The sequence below is a fragment of the Lipotes vexillifer genome, unplaced genomic scaffold (assembly GCF_000442215.2).
Source record: "Lipotes vexillifer unplaced genomic scaffold, Lipotes_vexillifer_v1.1 scaffold979, whole genome shotgun sequence".
In the NCBI taxonomy this organism is placed as follows: domain Eukaryota; kingdom Metazoa; phylum Chordata; class Mammalia; order Artiodactyla; family Lipotidae; genus Lipotes; species Lipotes vexillifer.
In genome coordinates, this window is record NW_006791996.1 from 64,483 (window position 1) to 83,110 (window position 18,628).

Below are 18,628 nucleotides of genomic sequence, written 5' to 3' on the forward strand. Positions count from 1 at the left end.
GAAGGACGACAAGTATTAGCAGTCAGTCATTGGCATGTCCTTATTTTCTGGAGGGGTGGGGGGGGGGAAGGTGGCTGGTAGCAAGAGCATGTGAACCCACCTACTGTAGTGGGTGCAGGAACAGAAGGCCTCTTTCCCCTCCTCTCTTTGCTTCTGCTCTAGACTATCTGCTAGGAGCCAGAAAGGCCAGTGGACGGCCAAGAGTGGACAGTCCTGTCTGCAAGCTCACCATGAAAGCCTTCCCGGGTGCACATCAGCTATGAGGACAAAAACCACCAAGGCCATTCTCTTCCTCCCCTCTCCCTGGTCCTCCCTTACCCTTGCATCACTTCCTCCCCCAGTGAGAGTGACAGTGAGCATGAGAGAGAACAGACACTTCGTTCATTTCCTAAGCACCACATCTTGGTAGCACGAGTTTCCCCTCCAAGATGTCACAAAAAACAGAGGTTTGAAACTTCCACCAGGTTGCAGGTCACAATTACTTCTGAGTGGTCTTCACAGTTAAGATGGGCACACATTTCAGAAGGCAGCCTCTGGGCCTCCCTCTCTTTGCACACTCGCACTCACACACACTCTCACGCCACGGGACCGCTGTTCAGCCACGGGGCCTGGCTGGCTCAGGTCAGGTACTGCGCCACAAGGAACATGACCACACAGGTGAGCAGCATCCCACCGATCATGAGGTACTTGTCCTGGAAAGCCCGCTTCTCGATGAGCCGCATCACTGTGTTGGACAAGCCGAGCATATTGGCAATGTCGAGGATCTTCTTCTGGGTCCCCTGGGACAGACAAGAAGAGGAAGAAAAACAAAGATCAACTCCTTCTACCAAGGATGGGTGAACGTCATCATGAGATGGGGCTTTACCGACAGACGGTCTCTTGGTCATGCCTAAAGCATACAAGCAGCAGCAGCCACCAGAAACAGATCACGCTCCTATGGCCAAATGACTTTTGGTCAAGGCTGTAGAGCAAAGCAAGGGGGAAAGGAAAGTCTTCCACAAATGTGCTGGAACAAATGGCTGTATAATGAGTATCACATGTATGTATCATATACACACACGTACATATATGTCTGTATATAATATATGTGTTAAAAAAGACCTTTGATTCATACTATACATAAAAATTAATTCGTTCGCAGAATTAAACAAAAACGCTAAAACTATAATAAAGCTTCTAGAAGAAAACAGAAGAATGTCCCCAAACTGGAAACAATCCAGGTGTATATCAACCAGAGGATGGATTAACAATGTGTGTTCTGTGCACAACGGGATACTGCTGGGCAATAAAAAGGACCTGATTACACCATGTAACAATATGAATGAGCCTGGAAAACATTCCTGAGAGGATGAAGTCACATACAAAATCGTAATGTGAATACATTTACATTAAGTTCAATAACAGTCAAAACTAATAAATGGTGAAATAAATTAGAACAGTGGTTGCCTGGGGCAGGTGGAGGGAGCAGGTGTAGACTGACTGGGAAAGGGCACGAGGGATCTTTCAGGGGTGGTGAAAACGGTCTCTGCCTTGACAGCAGTGTGAGTTACAAAGACGGATAAATGTATTTGTCAAAATTCAATGATCTGTACAAATAAGATCTGTATACCTCACCGTATGCACATTATACCTCCATAAAAAAAAGTTTTAAATTAGAATATTTTATATTGAAAAAAAGGCAACATCAAAAAACTTCTCTCTGCTCCCTGGCTCTAAAACGCTTGCTCTCAGCCTGTGTACTCTGTAGAGTAGAAACCGCAGGGATTCTGCTGAGTACAACGTATGGGTCTGTGTCCACATTTATAAGAGAGTTTGAAGGGGGCAAGATGGAACCACAGAAACGAAACTGGCAAACACCAACCCAAGGACCTACAACCCCTTATACGAATGTCACCACCCACCACCCAAAACAAAAGGGTATTTTATTCCTAAACCAACAGCCCAAACCACCCAGGCCACCCTTCCTCTCTGCTTTCTAATTTTCATTTTTAAGCACATTCAATTTCGTATGAAGTAACAAATATAAATGAAAGCTGGGCAGACCCCAACTTAACTTACACACATCACCAACTGCATCTGTATGCCGGCACCTAACCTAACATCCTGCAACCATTTTTTAAGTGAACACAGTAACGAGCAACTGAGAGAAGATACAAGAGAGGTGAGAACACAAGGCATCACCGACAGGAGTTCAAGACCCACGTTCTGCCCAGACAATGATATACAAGCCTCATGGAGAGAGATCTCTCAGGTCAAACTTTATCTCTGCCAGAGACCAGAGACATGTTTTTCCCATAACAATGATGGTATAAACTAGACTGTCACTAAAGAGTACGCTTAGCTCTGAAAGAGCAGATTATTGCATCATTCTATGAAGTTCAAGTACCAAGCTTCGAAAATCACTTGAAAATTAACATAAATTTCAAAAATGTTATCCATTTTCCACCCCAAATTTCCCCAAATCAAGGCCCGTTTCCTTCACGCTCCCTCCTATGTTCCTTTCAAATGGTTTGGGCAGAAACTTCCCTGACAGAAGTGGGGCAGGAGGCAAGTGGAGGGAATCAAGAGGCAAAAGACAGGTATAGTAGGTGTGCAGAGGCAACGGAATTAGAAACCTCTCATTCCAGCCCCTAACTGCCCACCAGGCTTCCCGGCGCTTCACCTCTGGGGGCAGTGTTGGGGCAGAAGTTGCTTGGACTCCTCAGTGACACCAGACTTCGGGAAGAAACTGACATGTGCTTTAACAATAAGCTCTGACCCCCAGCGGGTCAACTTGAGTGTGACATGGTGAGTCTCGTCCTAAAAGGGTTTTACTGTTTTTCTGAGATATGGGAAGGAGGCCAGCAGTTTTCTAAAGAAAGGGAGGATTAACCATCATGTATCAGTTTAGATTACTGCAGGTGGCTGTTCTGAAAGGGGGGCACCCATGGAGCTGTCAGAAACCACGCTTCCAGACCATTTGAAGCGCTGCGGCCATCAGCAAGAGATAAGTGTCACTCGCAGCTCGCCTGACCTTCTCCTGGGTAAAGGTGGCAGGCGCTGCTCAGAAATGTACAGAAGTCCCGTGGAGCTGACAGGCTCAACACGGTCCAACAAAAACTAAGATAAAGCTCATGCTTCCCGAGTGACTGCTTCTCACAGCTCAGTGGCTGGGAGGGCTTCATCCACTGGGGACCACACCCTGATAACAGACACAGCCCACACCCCATTATCCATCAGGGTTGATACAGGAAAAGGGCTGAGGCTGAAACATCATGACTGACATCAGAGGCTGTGTAATGTTTCTGTAAACCACTCCCAGGGGTTTTGAGTCTCAGCCAATGGGGCAGGGCTTCTAGGAATACCTGTTGCTAAAGAGAGAGTGAAGAGTCACTGGGGATCACCAGCCTGTGCTCTAGAAGGCACCCGCTGCTAGTCAACCAAGGCAGCCCTAAGACCCCCTTCAGTTGCTGCAGTACAGAGGTCTCGGCTATAAGGCCGTCCACCGGTGGGCGCGGCGTGGGTGGGGGGCGCCACACAGGAAAACCCGAGAGAGAGCGAGAGGCCAAGTACAGCTGCGTCTTCCTTCTTGCGAAAGCGGATTCTGTAACAGAATTTCCCAGTCCATTATTGCTTCCTCTCATAGCAGCAGTCACTTTACATTAAGTTCAGGAAATGGAAAAAGACCTGGATACCAAGAGATGCCACATTATGGTTCATTACTGGCAAAGGGAATTTGGCTCCTTTTGGACTCATAATAATTCAATTCAACAGAAAGGAACCCAAACTCAAAGGTTATGTCTTACTATCACAGTATCACAACTTAGGGGTATGCGATCAAAAGGTAAACGCAGGTCCCACACTTTTGGATAAAGCCAAAACAAAAGGCCTTCCTCCTGTCCCCCAAAAGGGCCCCCACCTTCAAGGTCAGTCTCTGGGCCCTCAGTCCCTCCAGAATACTGTGCCCGCCTCCAATGAGGTCATCCATGCCGTGGTGAATTTTCTGGAGGGAGGAGTTAAACTGCAGTGATTCATCCATTGGTATGGTGGTGTCAGAGTCCTGTGAAAGAAACGCAGGCACTTGATTACTTTGCTTGCTGGTCAGCTCCGGGGGTCCCACCACATCTGACCGCTCTGCCTCTTGGCCAAGGTCAAGCCGGAAAAACAGCCAGAGGGAATGGTGCGAGAATCAGAGGAACTTAACAGAGAAGAAAAAGCAAAGATCTGGGGTGGCCTCTGTTCACTCAGAGGAAAAGGAATTCTCAGACTTATCACTCTGCAAGTGGGTTCCACCACACAAGTCTTGTTCATCCCTGCCTCCATATCATTCCCCCAACTTAGGAAAAACTCTATTCTTCTAAGACCTTGCTGGGCTTCTCCTAAAGGCTTTCTCTGACTCCTTGCTAACCTAGCTTATTCCAAATGTTCCTTTACTTGGCTTTCCCTCAGTGCAGTGTTAAAGGTTTGCTTTTGTCCTCCGGCTATTTTATCTACAGCTTATCCCTCCAATTAGACAGACTGACTAAGGAGAGAAGAGACTGTATTCTATTAAAGGCCTAACGGTGTACAGGATGGGTCTATCCACCTGAGCAAGGAAGAAAAGTCTATAAAGAAACGAAGGGAGAAAAAACTAATACTGATCAAGTGCTTTCCACTTTGCATGCTCTTTACCCTAAGCTCACTTAATCCTCACTCTACCCTTACGCAGTAGTTATGATATTATCTCTGTTTTAGATGAAGAAACGGAAACCCAGAGAGGTGGAATGACTTGTTCAAGAGTACGCAGAGCTGGTAAGATGTCCAGCGGGGCACGAATCCCAGTGCTGGGTGCAGAGCCTGCCCTCTTAACCATCCTGCAGGGAGAAAAGCAAGACCAATCCCAGTGCTCCACTTTTACACGGCAAGTGGGAAGGACACAGAAGCAGGGCATGACCAGCCACAGCACTGTCTTCTCTCCCGCCTCCTGACCATTACAAACTCTTCTGCGAAGCAGTGCCACTTTCTATCATCATGAAGAGGTTAAAGCACCTTTTCTTGGCTGCTCAAGTTCACAATCATTTTTCATTCAGGTATACATCCCCCCACCCTGCTAACACAGGAGTTTCTCAGAGGTAGGAGTCATGGTCTTTAATTTACACACGCTTTACTCTCGGTACCTTAAACAGCGTTCTGCATAAGCTCTGTGGGTCAAGACTCCAGTGTTTGAATCAATTAGAGACTTCTTTTCATTTATCTGACAAATATTTATTGAATGCCTTTTATATACAAATCTTCCTTACCCTCCCATCTGAAAAGGTACAGCTGATGGGCTGTTATCTCTCAGAAAAATGTATTCTACCTCCCGATCGTAGAAAGACCAGGAAGAAGTTCATGCGGCCAGTCAGTTTTTATTAAGGGCCCACTGTGCGCACAGCATCACACTAGGCTGGTAAGAAACAAAATAATTCTGAGCCATCATCCATGGCCTAAAAAGGCTGGAATAACCAATGCCACTACCTTTTCGTGTGTCGTACAGTTCTCTACTCTATTGAAAGGCAGCTCTGCTTGCCATTATACCACCAACACATGTTCATTGAACTTCTGAAGTGTTAATCACGGTTACCTGACTGCTTGCGCTAGAGAAACCAAACTACATAGGCACATTCTGAAGCACCTGGGGACATTACTCCAAGTGTGGACACAGCAAAGAGAGTTAAACATCTGCAAAGTGGGAGCTGATCTGAATTCTGATGATAGACTTAGAAAGCTAAGATCTCTTTAGAAAATGAAACTCTCTGTAAAAACAAACAAAACAAACAAGCAACTCTCCCCCACACACACCAAGACCCACCTAATTTGGTGGAATACATTATGCAGGACACGACAAAGGCCAGTATGTTCTCCAGCCATGTGTGGGAAATGATCCTCTTGAGACCAAAGGACAGGGACAAGGGTGTTCTAAGAAATCCAACGTGCAAACCAACAGGCCACTTTCAAACAGGCTCGAGTCAAGCAATCCCACTAAAATGAAATATCTGTTAACAAATTCCTCCAAACTGCCGCTCAGACTAGGGGCAAAAACATTTTAACGCACCTGACACTGGAACCACACACACACACACACACACACACACACACACACACCCCACACACACCACAACCCTCCCACCCCCGCAATGGCAACTGCCTGAAGGCAGCTTTGAAACGCTGCCCTCACTGCAAATAGCCTAAGTTCTAATCATCTGTCTCAATCTGATCAGGAAAACATTTCCACCATCTGAATGTCCACCTCTCTGCATCGGACCAGTCAAACCAGGTAATTTTCACCTCTGCTCGTTCCCTCAATTTAACTGCTTCCTCCTCAGGTTTTTGTGACAGAGAAAGAGATTCCCTGCTCAGGTCTAGTCTCTGTGGCAACGCACAAAGTCTGCCGTCACTTCCGGTTGCTCTCCTTCTGTCCGATCAGTCTGCTTCAGACACCCACTAAAAGACTGCCGCTCAGAGCCCTGAGCTGCAGCTCCCACAAGCTGTCGAGTTCCTGCAGATCCCACCCAGGAGCCTGGCTTACATTAGTGGTGAAGGTGCGGGACAGAAGCTCTTCTCGCTGTCTTTCCTGCTGCTCCCTTGTGTATCGCTGATGCTGGAAGTTTCGGAGAGCAGTCTGCAGGTGCTGGACATCATACTTTAACTGGTCGACACGACTAGAATTGACAGAGAGATTAAATTCCAGGAGTCCAGAGCAGCATGATTGCAGGTAGCCAGGCTTTGTCTTCAGGAAAAAAGATATTTCCTTACTTCCCCCTATACCACTCCATGCCATCCACCCACCACAAATAATCTGATTTTGATCAATGATGTTGAAAGTAAAGAAGGAGCTTGTGGTTAGAGCAGGGTGGTAGCACATGAGATTCCAGCAGCTTTACTTAAATATCTGCTGGTCTCTGATTCCGGATGCATGACAGGGAACAGGTGACAGGAAGCAGGTTTGATGACCTCTTCCTGACCTTCTAGGGGTTATATCGCTCTCCTGGAAGAAGCCCAAGGGCATCTTTAGAGTAAAGCATCAATGAAGTTTCATAAAACTTTTGAGAGCAGGGGCTGGGGTACAGATGGTGAGGGTGATTTCATTTTAATTTCATGGGGGTATATCAAACATTAGATCAGTATTTCATTATAAATACACCGACTGGAGTGATTAAGAGCAAGATATTTCAACCCAAGAATGTAGTGGGAACCAAAGAGCAGACTGAAACTCCCTGGTAGCATTAGGTTTCGAGTGGCCATGGGTCTGGTCAGAAAAACAGTACTGGGGGTAAAATTTCTGAATGACACCAATGAGAAAAGGAGACATGAGGCTTCTGAGCCACTAACCTGACAGGCTTTTTATTCCTTTTTTTTTTTAAATTGAAGTATAGTTGATATACAGTATGATGTAAGTTACAGGTATACAATATGGTGATTCACAAGTTTTAAAGGTTATACTCCATTCACAGTTATCATAAAACATTGGCTCTATTCCCCGTGTTATACAACACAGGCTTTTTATTCCGAGGGGGTATCACTCAAACAGAATTGTGCTCTTTATGGGACTTTATCTTTTCATAGTCTCAGTTTTTCAATGTATAAATGGGATTTTCAGAATATGTGATGGCCTCCCCTGGGAGAAAGGCCTGCCGTGATAGGCCTGGGGTGTCAGAGTACTCACAGTTTGGCATTCTGTCTTTTGTTAGGAGGCTCCTTGCTGGACAAGATCTCCAGACGCTCTAGATGGCTGAATATCTGGTCTATGCTTGCTTGGATTTCGTTTTCTACTACTGCACAAAAGAGAAAAAAGAATAATTACTGGAAAAATAATAAATACAGTCATTTACCTTATCCCTTTCGATAAACAGTCAAAATGACCTCTTTTCCATTTCTAATCATATACCAATGAGATCGCTGGGAAGGCAAACAAAGTCAAAGAATAATTGCTGGAATAATAATAATAATAGTGAACTTAAATTGGAATAAATCAAACATCTTTTCTCTATATCAAATAAACTCAAAAATATGTATTTCAAAAGGAGAAAAATGCATACACTAATAATGATGGGGAAAAAATTCAAATTATAGTAAGTGACTGTAAACGTTGTTTCCAAAAAAATATATATATATATAGTTGTTAATGCCATAACAATGCCAATTTTTTAAAAAGCTGAAGATACATCTGTAGAAATAAATTTCCTGCCTTTAGAAAATTAAATGAACATTTAAAGATTGTCCAAATAAATATTTTAAGCAAAATGTAATATTTTCTGATACAAAGTGAGGCCTCTTTTCATTTGAGATCATTTTCAGATATGGGTTATAAATATCTCGTAGAAAGACTGCCAACTGAACTCCCCACAGAACATAATGAGGTTTAAAAAAAAAAAGCGCAAAGGGAAAGATTTAGTATGTGAAACATAGAGAAGAGTTCTCTTAAGAATGGGCAGACTGATGTTGGAGTCCCCAGAATAGACCGAATATCAACAGGAAAGAATCCACAGAGGTAATGATATGATAAATACAGTCATTTACCTTATCCCTTTCGATAAACAGTCAAAATGACCACTTTTCCATTTCTAATCATATACCAACGAGATTGCTGGGAAGGCAAACAAAGTCAATGGACAGAAGCAGCTAAACTGTGCGCACAAAAAGGCATCCAGATTGCCTCTTGCCCGAAAAAGAAACGATAGTAGAGACAGAAATGTCACCTTCCTAGGGTAGCCCACAGCTAACAAGGTGGGGCACAGGACCAAGAGACGAGGTGCTTTTGGAGCTGCAGAAAGCGGGCGTGAGAAAACAGGAGAAATGGGCACGGCGCCAGCCGAGGAGTGAGAGGAGGGGACTGCATCTGCAGTGGGTGGGGGATCAGCAATGCCTGTGTGACCGACTCAGAAAAACGACCTTTTCTTACAACAGAGAAGAAACGAAAACACAGAAAGCAGCACTCTTCTAAAAGGAAATCACGGTGTGGGAACTAAACCAATTAATACTGCTCATCGTTTCTGAATAATCCGCCTAAAAAGCCACAGTTTTCAGCTCAGAAGAAATGGCCAATTCCAGTTAAACATCTCTGAATTTTTATGGACCACATTCCTCTACAGACTAGGTAATGAGATTAAGACAGATGGAGGAAAGGACTTCCATTCCCAAAGGGCCATGTCAGGTTGAGTGGAGGGGTAATGGGGGATAAGACTTGTGGGATTCCAAAGGGCACAATCAGGGAAGTCAGTGACTTTGCCATAGGGTTTTTCTGTCCACCCTAACAACAGAACTCATTCCACACTGAATCATTAAGCCCCTGAGGCAGAAACGCAGTCAGGAAACCCAGCCCATTAGCACCGTGTCATCAGAGAAAGGACTCTGGTCTCCATAGTTAATTACTCACAGTGCAGAGACTGCTTGTCGGCTGTCTCCAGGCGTCCCATGTGAGACTGGATCTCGTGGACCTGCCTATCAAAGGAAGAGGGAGGAAATGAGTGAGACAGGAGTAATCAACAGCGCTTCGGTCAGGAAAGACAAATTTTCTAATGCCAACATCTAACTGATTTAAATTGACAGTATCGCTGAACTGTAAAATTTGTATGTGGCACTTCAGGTCACATGTTTTGGCACGGTTTCTAATATTTTAACATTAATATTAATAATAATACTGACAGGCAGCATTTAGTGAGTGCTTACCGCATCTGAGACATTCTGCAAAGTCAATAACCCTATGAGGAAAGTACTATTATCATCCTCATTTTGTAAATAAGACAACCGAAGCCCAGAAAGGTTATGTAACTTGTTCAAGGTCACACACCAAGTGATAAACCTCGATCTGGACCCAGCCAATCCCCCTCTCTGTTCTTTGACCCAATGTGCTGAGCACTGGTCTGTACTAGGGAGAGTCAAAGGGCAAGAGAGATATAATCCTTGTCCTTGAGAAACAGTGTAATTAGGAAGGACAAGCCAGATAGACATGTAAAGTCCCAAGAAGATTTAAGAGAACACTAACACATAGAAGCGTAAGCAAAAAGAAAGCTGAGGAGCTACGCGCACAGCAGTGCTAAGCAAAGGCAATGAACAGAAGAGTGAGCTGGGGAAAGCTTTGTGGGTGAAGGGAGTTCTCAACATCATTTTGAAGAAGACAGACGTGATTTGGTGAAGGAAGATGTGGAGAAAATGACATGCAAAAAGGCCTGCAAGGCACATCACGTGGGTTACCAGCAGGCTGGCCTGCCTGAGGGCTGGGGTCAGAGAGGAGAAGGGGATGAGGTGATTAGCTGGAGGAAACCATCAGAGGAAGGCCCTGAGATACAGATCTCCTGTTTGGTCAACATCTTTCCCTGGCAATACGAGGCGACTGTCATCTCACTTGGCAACGCCAACACTGTACCCAGAACCTCTGGCATGGTCCCGGACATCAGGCCCCAGAGCAGCTTTTGGAGGCTCCCCGGGGATTGGGCAAGGTCCCCTACCCGCTGAGCCCTTCCGAGCCGTCTCTGTGATCAGTCCTGGGGATACTGTTTATCCTACTCCAACAACCGCCTCCTGGTGCCTCTGGTCTCTCCACGTGAGAGCCACATGAGAGGGACCTGTGAGCTCTTCCATCATCACCAACCCTTGAGGGAAAGGTCAGCAACCATCCTCCACCGTGAGCACCACAACTGTGACCCCAAATTTACCAATGCGAGCCAGGAGCCCAAATTTCCTTTGAACTTGCCTCTAGTCTTTTCCAGGGTGTCCCTGTGGCCTCTAAACATGACCCATGGCCCCAGAAGCAAGAGCAGCTATCTAACGACTCTCAGAGCGCTCCTGGGCAAGACCCATGGTCCTGAGAGGCACCAGGAAATCACTCCTAGAACCTGCTACTTCAGGAAGGCAAGTCTGGATGCTTCAGAATGGAGGCACGTGGAGAAATGGAGGCAGATGTAGAAAGACAGCTTGAAGAAACCAACATATGGATCAGGGCAACCGTGAAAACAGCCAGAGAGGACTGGATGGCAATGCTGAGATGGAAAAGAGAACTAGGACTTCCCTGAAGGCCTGGATGTGGGCAGTGAGGTAAATTTCTAATGGCAGTGGGAAAAGAATGGACTACAATAAGTGCTGATGGCTCAGCTCGTTATCCATGTGGAAAAAAGACACCTCATGTAATAGTACACAAAGATAAACTCAAGATGGTTTAAAGCCTAAATGTAAAAAGTGAGGCTTTAGAACTTCCCGAAGAAAATATAGGCGTGCATATTATGACTTCAGGTTAAAGAAGGATTTCTTAAACAAGACAAAAACCAAAACTACCTCCAAACCCCCACAAACCACAAAAGAAAAGACTGATAGATCTGGCTACATTAAAACAAAAGCCTTTTTACACCAAAGGCACAATTTACAAAAAAAAGACAGGCAGAGACTGGAAGATACCTGCAGCAGGTAACAAGGGAATAGTATTCAGGATGTATAAGGAACTGCTACAAATCAATAGGAAAAGTCAAACAAAGCAATTTTTAAAATGGGCAAAGGGCAACTGACAGAAAAGGAAACCCAAATGGCCAATAAATATATAAAGAGACTCTCTTCTAGTAATCAGGAAAATGCAAATTAAAAACAATGACATCATGGTGGTGCAGTGGTTAAGAATCCGCCTGTCAATGCAGGGGACATGGGTTCGAGCCCTGGTCCAGGAAGATCCCACATGCCACAGAGCAACTAAGCCCGTGTGCCACAACTACTGAAGCCCAGGCTCTGCAACAAGAGAAGCCACTACAATGAGAAACCCGTGCACCGCAACGAAGAGTAGCTCTCGTGCAACTAGAGAAAAGCCCACGCGCAGCAACACAGACCCAACGCCATCAAAAATAAACAAAATAAATAAATTTATTTTAAAAAATAATAAACAATGACATCATATTTCTCCCATTAGATTGACAAATATTTTAAACTTTAAGGATGAGGGACTCATAGCAGGCAAAACCATGGTCCCCAAGGGATCCTGGGAAGACTTCCAGGTTCCACCAAAGGACTGCCTTTGGCTCTGTGTTTTGCTCAGTGTTTTTAAAAAATCAACGTTTGAGGGCTTCCCTGGTGGCGCAGTGGTTGAGAGTCTGCCTGCCAATGCAGGGGACACGGGTTCGGGCCCTGGTCTGGGAGGATCCCACATGCTGCGGAGCAGGTGGGCCCGTGAGCCACAGCTACTGAGCCTGCGCATCTGGAGCCTGTGCTCCGCAACAAGAGAGGCCATGACAGTGAGAGGCCATGACAGTGAGAGGCCCGTGCACCACGATGAAGAGTGGCCCCCGCACGCCGCAACTAGAGAAAGCCTTCGCACAGAAACAAAGAGCCAACACAGCCAAAAATAAATAAATTAATTAATTTTTAAAAATCAACGTTTGATTATGAAATTTGCACATGATTCTGTGCTCTAGTGAATGCTTAGGATATTGTACCACAAAACAAATATTAACATTTTTCATTTAGGCTAAAGTAGTAAGATTTATTTGTCAGGGATAAAACACATTTTGTGTAAAACAGACAGCTAGTGGGAAGCAGCCACATAGCACAGGGAGATCAGCTTGGTGCTTTGTGACCACCTAGAGGGGTGGGATTGGAGGGTGGGAGGGAGATGCAAGAGGGAGGAGATATGGGGATATATGTATATGTACAGCTGATTCACTTTGTTATAAAGCAGAAACTAACACACCACTGTAAAGCAATTATACTCCAATAAAGATGTTAAAGGAAAAAAACCACACATTTTTACTTGAGGTTAAAAAAACAAGTCAAATGCACAATACAGACTGGCATTCAACTTTGGGAGCCATCTGCTAAAGGAACCCTACCAATGAAAGGTTTCTGCCAATGGAAGATGAACAGGACGGCTGGAAAAGAGTTCAGAAGTCAAGTTATGAGGAGGAATAATGGTCAGAAGAGCTAGTGTTAACGATCCTCTGAGAAAAGAAAAGAAAAAACTAAACTAAAATGGGGCAGCTGGGGCTCTTCATGCATCTGGAGATGACATACAGAAAGAGGAGTGGGCTTGTTCTCCGTTGCTGCTTCTTAAGGGAGACCCAGAACCAAAAGGTACAAATTTCAAGATGACAGATTTCAGCTCAACCCCGGGAAAAATGAGAACAATTACAAACTCTCTCTTCAAGAAGAGGGGAAAAAAAAAGAGCTCTGGCATGTTTAAACACAGAGTACATGAACTACCTTGAGTTTTATAAAGGGTCTTCCCGACCAAAGTGAGTTGGAATGGAAGATCCTGCCAGTCACTTTCAATTCTGAAATTCTACGATGACAGCAGGAGAGATGATGCCCATACCCACAAAACCCTATAACCACTCTTCAGCTGGCTTTTACTGTTTTCTAAGCTACAATGGATAAACTTTAAATTGCAGGGAAACGTTACTGACTTTTTCCATCCAATCTCTATTTGCTTTGAATGAACTGAAAAAGTTAGAGCCAATAAAGCGATACAATCTCTACATGTCATGCCCGAGAGGAAATAAATGCAAAACAACAAAGCAAGCATGAATGGCATGGTGGGAACTGCTGTGCCGAGTGGCAGATCTGTTTTATACTGAACTGGGAATTCGGACACACATTTGAAGCCAATACGGAACAGCTGCTACACAAGCGTGACTTGGGAGTGTGGACACTAGAAATCAGAAGTCCTAGCCCTGCCTAGCATGGGGTCCACGGTGGGCTTGGGTGAAAACATAACCAAGCAGAGACCTAGTAGCAAATAAACAAGGGTCACTGTTGCTGATTAAAAAAAAAAAGTCTGTAGAAGATCTAGGAAGAATTTTAAAACAGAATAAAGTCCATGGAACTACCCCACCCCCATCATATACACCCACTTTGCACCCATGCTGCCTCTGACCAACTTGAGCAGGAAACAGGGTTTTGGAGTTAAAAGATCTGAGTTGACGTTCTAATGCCACTGTGCAGTAGCTGAGGGACACTGAACAAGTCATTTAATTCCTTGGTGCCTCGGTGTTCTCAACTGTAAAACAGGGTACTGATAATCATAATTATTTAAAGCATAGATCCAAATGCAATATGGAAATGCTGTGTAACCCATACAGCACCATACAGAAGTTTGTTGTTTTTACTCAGCTTTGCTTAAAAGTAGTGGGAACCATCTGGGCATTTTCACTCACCCACTTTGCCTCTACTATATTTAGCCTCTCATCAGAAGGGAAAATCAAAAAAAGGAAAAGCTGGTTTTGAGATAAGGTAGCAGTCTTTAAACCCAGCTGTTCATCAAAATCACCTGGAGAGCTTGTTAAAAATAGAGCTTCTTGTGCTCCAAACCTATTGAATCAGAATCTCTAGTGATAATAAGGTCCAGGGCACTGAATGATCCTGGACAAATATGGGCACCTTTCCAAGCACTGGTATCTCAAAAATAGAAGCCTGGCTATTAGCTCCTCTATAAAGTTCATCCTAACACAGTATTATTTAAGTGCAAAATGTTTAACCTGTTTTTCATCTTTTTTCTTTTCATTCATTGTTCAGGTAGTTCAGGCGTCTTCGAAGATACACACTTTAAAATGTTGATCTAATTTCAATGTACTTTCAGGGACGTGGCAAGAGATAACTACAAATTGGGTTCAAAGTTCCAGTAAAATTAATACTTTCAGTTACTGTTGTGTCAATTCAGCTGCAATCACTAATTTCTGCAACTGCAAAAATTAACTGCTGATGCGCACAGGATTCTGTGTGTTTCCTTTTAAAGACACTCAATCACCAGTATTATGGAGCTGAAAGGAGCCTTACAGTTTAATCAGCCCAAAACCTTCATTTCACAGGTGAGGAAAACAAGGTGAAGAGGTCTAGAACCAGAATCCCCAGTCCTGGTTCAGTCCCTGAGGGGAAAGGAGGCAGATCAGAATATACTGCAGCGTGAACAAGGTAAACTCCCTAAGGGCAGGGCTGTACAGTTAGCACTGGGAATGGTGCCCGACACAAAGCAGGTGCTAAATAAATGAATGAATGAACGACTGCATAGTAGAAGGCCTAGCAGTGGTTGGCCAGATCTTGCCCCTTGTCTTTTATTGGAATACAGTCACATCCATTTGTTTACATATTGTCTCACAGCTGCTTGCCCACCATAATAGCAGAGTTGAACAGCTGCTACAGAGACCGTACGGCCTGTAAGGCCTAAAATATTTACTATCTGGCTCTTGACAGAAAAAGTTGGCAAGCTCTGCTATAGACTCTAAGGGTCTCCTTAGAGTAATACTCCTTAGAGTATTGAGCTTCCTAGTCTACTATGTGATCAGCTACCTGCTGCAATGATAACAGGTAGTCTGAGACTCTGTGAACAAAATTATTATTAAAAATAAACTGGGTCGCGGCCTCCTTAGCAACATCCTTTAACCAAATTAACTAACCAGATGAGACTGTACATCACAGATCAACTTCAAAGCACTACTCAGTCCATTGAGCCTTATTATTGTAAAAGATCTGCCCTTTCTTAGTAAGATGAGCATAATTTCCTGTTTCATTCCTTTTCCAACTGACTCACAGATCTAGTTTTTAAAGTTCCTTCCTATAATTATTATATGAGAATAGGGCTCCCCAGTGTAAGACCAATTCTGTCATTTCAATACTATTACAAAGTAGGCTGTACATTTTCACCCACCCAAACCAAACACTTAATAAAGTAAAAAGAAAGAAAAGTAGAAAATGAAACAGGAACTTAATGAAACATAAACTTAGAAAATGAAACAATAACTGGATCATCTTCCTCTTATTCTAATGCTCCAAAGTATTGCTTTTGTTGTGAATTCATTAGAGAGGTGGGTCCCCATTTTCTTTCTTTCCCAGGCCCTGGAGATGTGATTTTAAGTGTTTTCATCAGCACAAAACTACAGCATATATTTGAAAGTTGTTAGAATAGGATAGGTATAGGCATACACTCCAAAAAAATTGAAAACAGAGACTCAAACAGATATTTGTACACCAATGTTCTCAGCAGTATTATTCACAACAGCCAGAAGGTGGAAACAACCCAAGTATCCATCAATAGATGAATGGATAACGAAACGTGGTGTGTGTGTGCGTGTGTGTATCCACAAAAGAATATTATTGAGCCATAACAAGGAACGATGTTCTGATACACGCTATGACATACATGAACCTTGGAAACATTATGCTAAGTGAAATAAGCCAAATATTATATTATTCAACTTATATGAGATATATAGAATTGGCAAATTCAGAAACAGAAAGCAGAACAGGTTACCAGGGGCTTGGGGAAGAATGGGGAGGCACTGCTTAATGGGTACATGAGTTTCTGATTGGGATAATGAAAAAGTTCTTGAAATGGATCATGTTGATGGTTACACGACACTGTGAATTACTTGATGTCACTGAACTGTACACTTAGAAATGATTATAGGGACTTCCCTGGTGGGGCAGTGGTTAAGAATCCACCTGCCAATGCAGGGGACACGGGTTTGAGCTTTAGTTGGGGAAGATCCCACATGCTGTGGAACAGCTAAGCCCATGTGCCACAACTACTGAGCCTGTGCTCTAGAGCCCCCGAGTCAGAACTACTGAGCCCGTGTGCCACAACTACTGAAGCCCGCACGCCTAAAGCCCGAGCTCTGCAACAAAAAGAAGCCACCGCAAGGAGAAGCCCGCACACCACAACGAAGAGTAGCTCCGAGTAGCCCCCACTCACAACTAGAGAAAGCCCGTGTGCAGCAACGAGGACCCAATGCAGCCATACATACATACATAAATAAATAAAATATAAAAAAAGAAATGATTATAATTTTAAATGGCAAACTAAATGATACTGGTAACAATTAAAAATTAAATGGTTAACTTTAAAATGGTAAATTTTTTCGTTAATGCATGTCTGACCACAATGAAAGATAAATCATCCCCCCAAATACGATAGGTATGATCTTATTTCCATATTCAATTACACATTTCAGCAAGTTCCAAAAATGCAGGACAATATGAATAAAGGACACTACCAAGGAATTTAAGTTATGAGAAGCTAAACCAAAATTCAATTTCCTTAAAGGTAACCTGTAACCAGATATGAATAACAAGTACCGTATAATACTGAATGCTATCTGAGCAATTTCTTTGTATTATAAAAATACGGTCTTTAGTATAAACCAAAATCAGAATAAAAGAAAATCACAGTGTAGAAACAACAAGTTTTGAGTCAATAAAGAGTAGGGACTGACATCATTTAGGAGCTGTGAGCTATTAATTAAACTTTTTCTGACGACCTTATCCCAGTGATGGATCCTTCTAGATTACTTAAGGAGATCCTGTTGGTACTGCTCATTTACCTTCCACCTCACTGTGCCACACATTAGACCTTTTTTCGTACACGTCCTGCCTGTCCAACTAGTAAACTCCTCTGTGCCGGGGCCCTGAGTCCGCACCAGCTCTACCAAATCGGACCACAGAGTTGGCAGGTGCTGGACAAAGTGCGACTTCCCCTTCACCTAGTCTACCCAGCGGGCAGTCACGGCCTCCAAGATCCCCGGAGGCATTCGGCCCAACGTCCTCGGGCACCAGGTCGGACCCTCAGGCCTCCGCTACCTGGGCATCCCGCCAAAGACTGAGCACTTCCGAGCTGCTCCCCACTGCAGCGCCCGGGCGGAAGGACTCGGCCTCCATACCGGCGGACGCCCGAGGCCCCAGCCAGGGGGCAGGCCTCGCTCAGCCTGGCTTTGCCCCAGCCCGTGCCCGACTCGTCCCTCACTTGTGCGTTTGCTGGTACAGCGTCTCCATGTTGCCGGCCCCGCCGGGTCCCGCGCTGGCTTCCACAGAACACGTACTCACAGCCCCACTTCCGGCTTCCGGCTTCCGGTCTCAGGACCCTCCCTTCCCTGCCGGCTAGGGCTGCCCCAACGCGCGCCCTACTGGTGGTGACTGCGAGAAAGGAGAAGGAAAACGAGTAAAGGGGCCTGGAGAAGAAGGCTAAGTGTAGTCAGAGGTTCTGTCTCAGATGGGGGACGAGGAAGCATAGGTTTTGGCCGGAGGCTGTCTCCAGCATTGAGTCAGGCATTGGTAAGGGCAGTCGCAAGGTACCGACGTGGGGTCGTCAGAGCAAGTTTGGAGACCAGAGGACAAGCAGTTCATCTTTGCAGGAGGAAGTGTGGGAAGATTCCTGCTTGGCTTCGCTTCAAACTGTTTGTTGTGGGTCTGAAGATTTCACTCTTCGCTGGAGTGTGTGGTGCAAGCATCTACTGTCTTATCCCCCACCCCATTTATCCATCTAATAAACCCAGAGTGAATGAGTCGTTACCATGTATCACATGTTCTGTGGAGGAAACCGGTTCTTCTTGCCCTCAAAGAGGTCTTGGTATAGGAAAGGAAATAAGATGTGTGTACAAATAAACATCTACAAGGTAGAAAGTCTGAAGAGGTTGAGCGAGCTGGAATCGGCTCCAGTGAGAGATTCAGGAAAGGCAATGTAGGAGGTGGCATTTGAGTTAGGACTTGAAGGATTTGGACACTTGCCTCTCCACGTAGACCTAATCCGTTTCCATCCTCCCAGGCTTATCTACCATTCCTCCCAAGGGAGGAGATGTTCCTCTTCCTTTGACAAGTTGATGCTTCTATTTTCCTGTATCCTGGATCCCACCCAGTTTTGTGCCCCAAGGGACTGTCCACCCATGTACCT

General features: G+C 44.6%; 1 protein-coding gene across 1 annotated transcript; it reads right to left on the minus strand.

Annotated features, from left to right (window-relative positions):
• Window positions 1-473: 473 nt before the first annotated feature.
• On the minus strand, window positions 474-17,792 carry GOSR2 (golgi SNAP receptor complex member 2). The gene is made up of 6 exons (XM_007465251.1): window positions 17,705-17,792; window positions 9,374-9,438; window positions 7,664-7,772; window positions 6,527-6,659; window positions 3,899-4,039; window positions 474-779 (listed from the first exon to the last, which is right to left on the minus strand). Exons 1-6 carry the CDS (start codon window positions 17,731-17,733, stop codon window positions 618-620), a joined length of 639 nt encoding a protein of 212 aa, XP_007465313.1. The 5' UTR covers window positions 17,734-17,792; the 3' UTR covers window positions 474-617.
• Window positions 17,793-18,628: the final 836 nt, after the last annotated feature.

Excerpts from the sequence above, each read along its gene's own strand:
- GOSR2 (XM_007465251.1), bottom strand. The coding sequence starts at position 17,733 with ATGGAGACGCTGTACCAGCAAACGCACAA. Across the intron at positions 4,040-6,526 it reads CCCGCACCTTCACCACTAAT|GACTCTGACACCACCATACC; the intron begins GTAAGCCAGGCT and ends TTTCTTTCACAG. Across the intron at positions 780-3,898 it reads CCCAGAGACTGACCTTGAAG|GGGACCCAGAAGAAGATCCT; the intron begins GTGGGGGCCCTT and ends TGTCTGTCCCAG.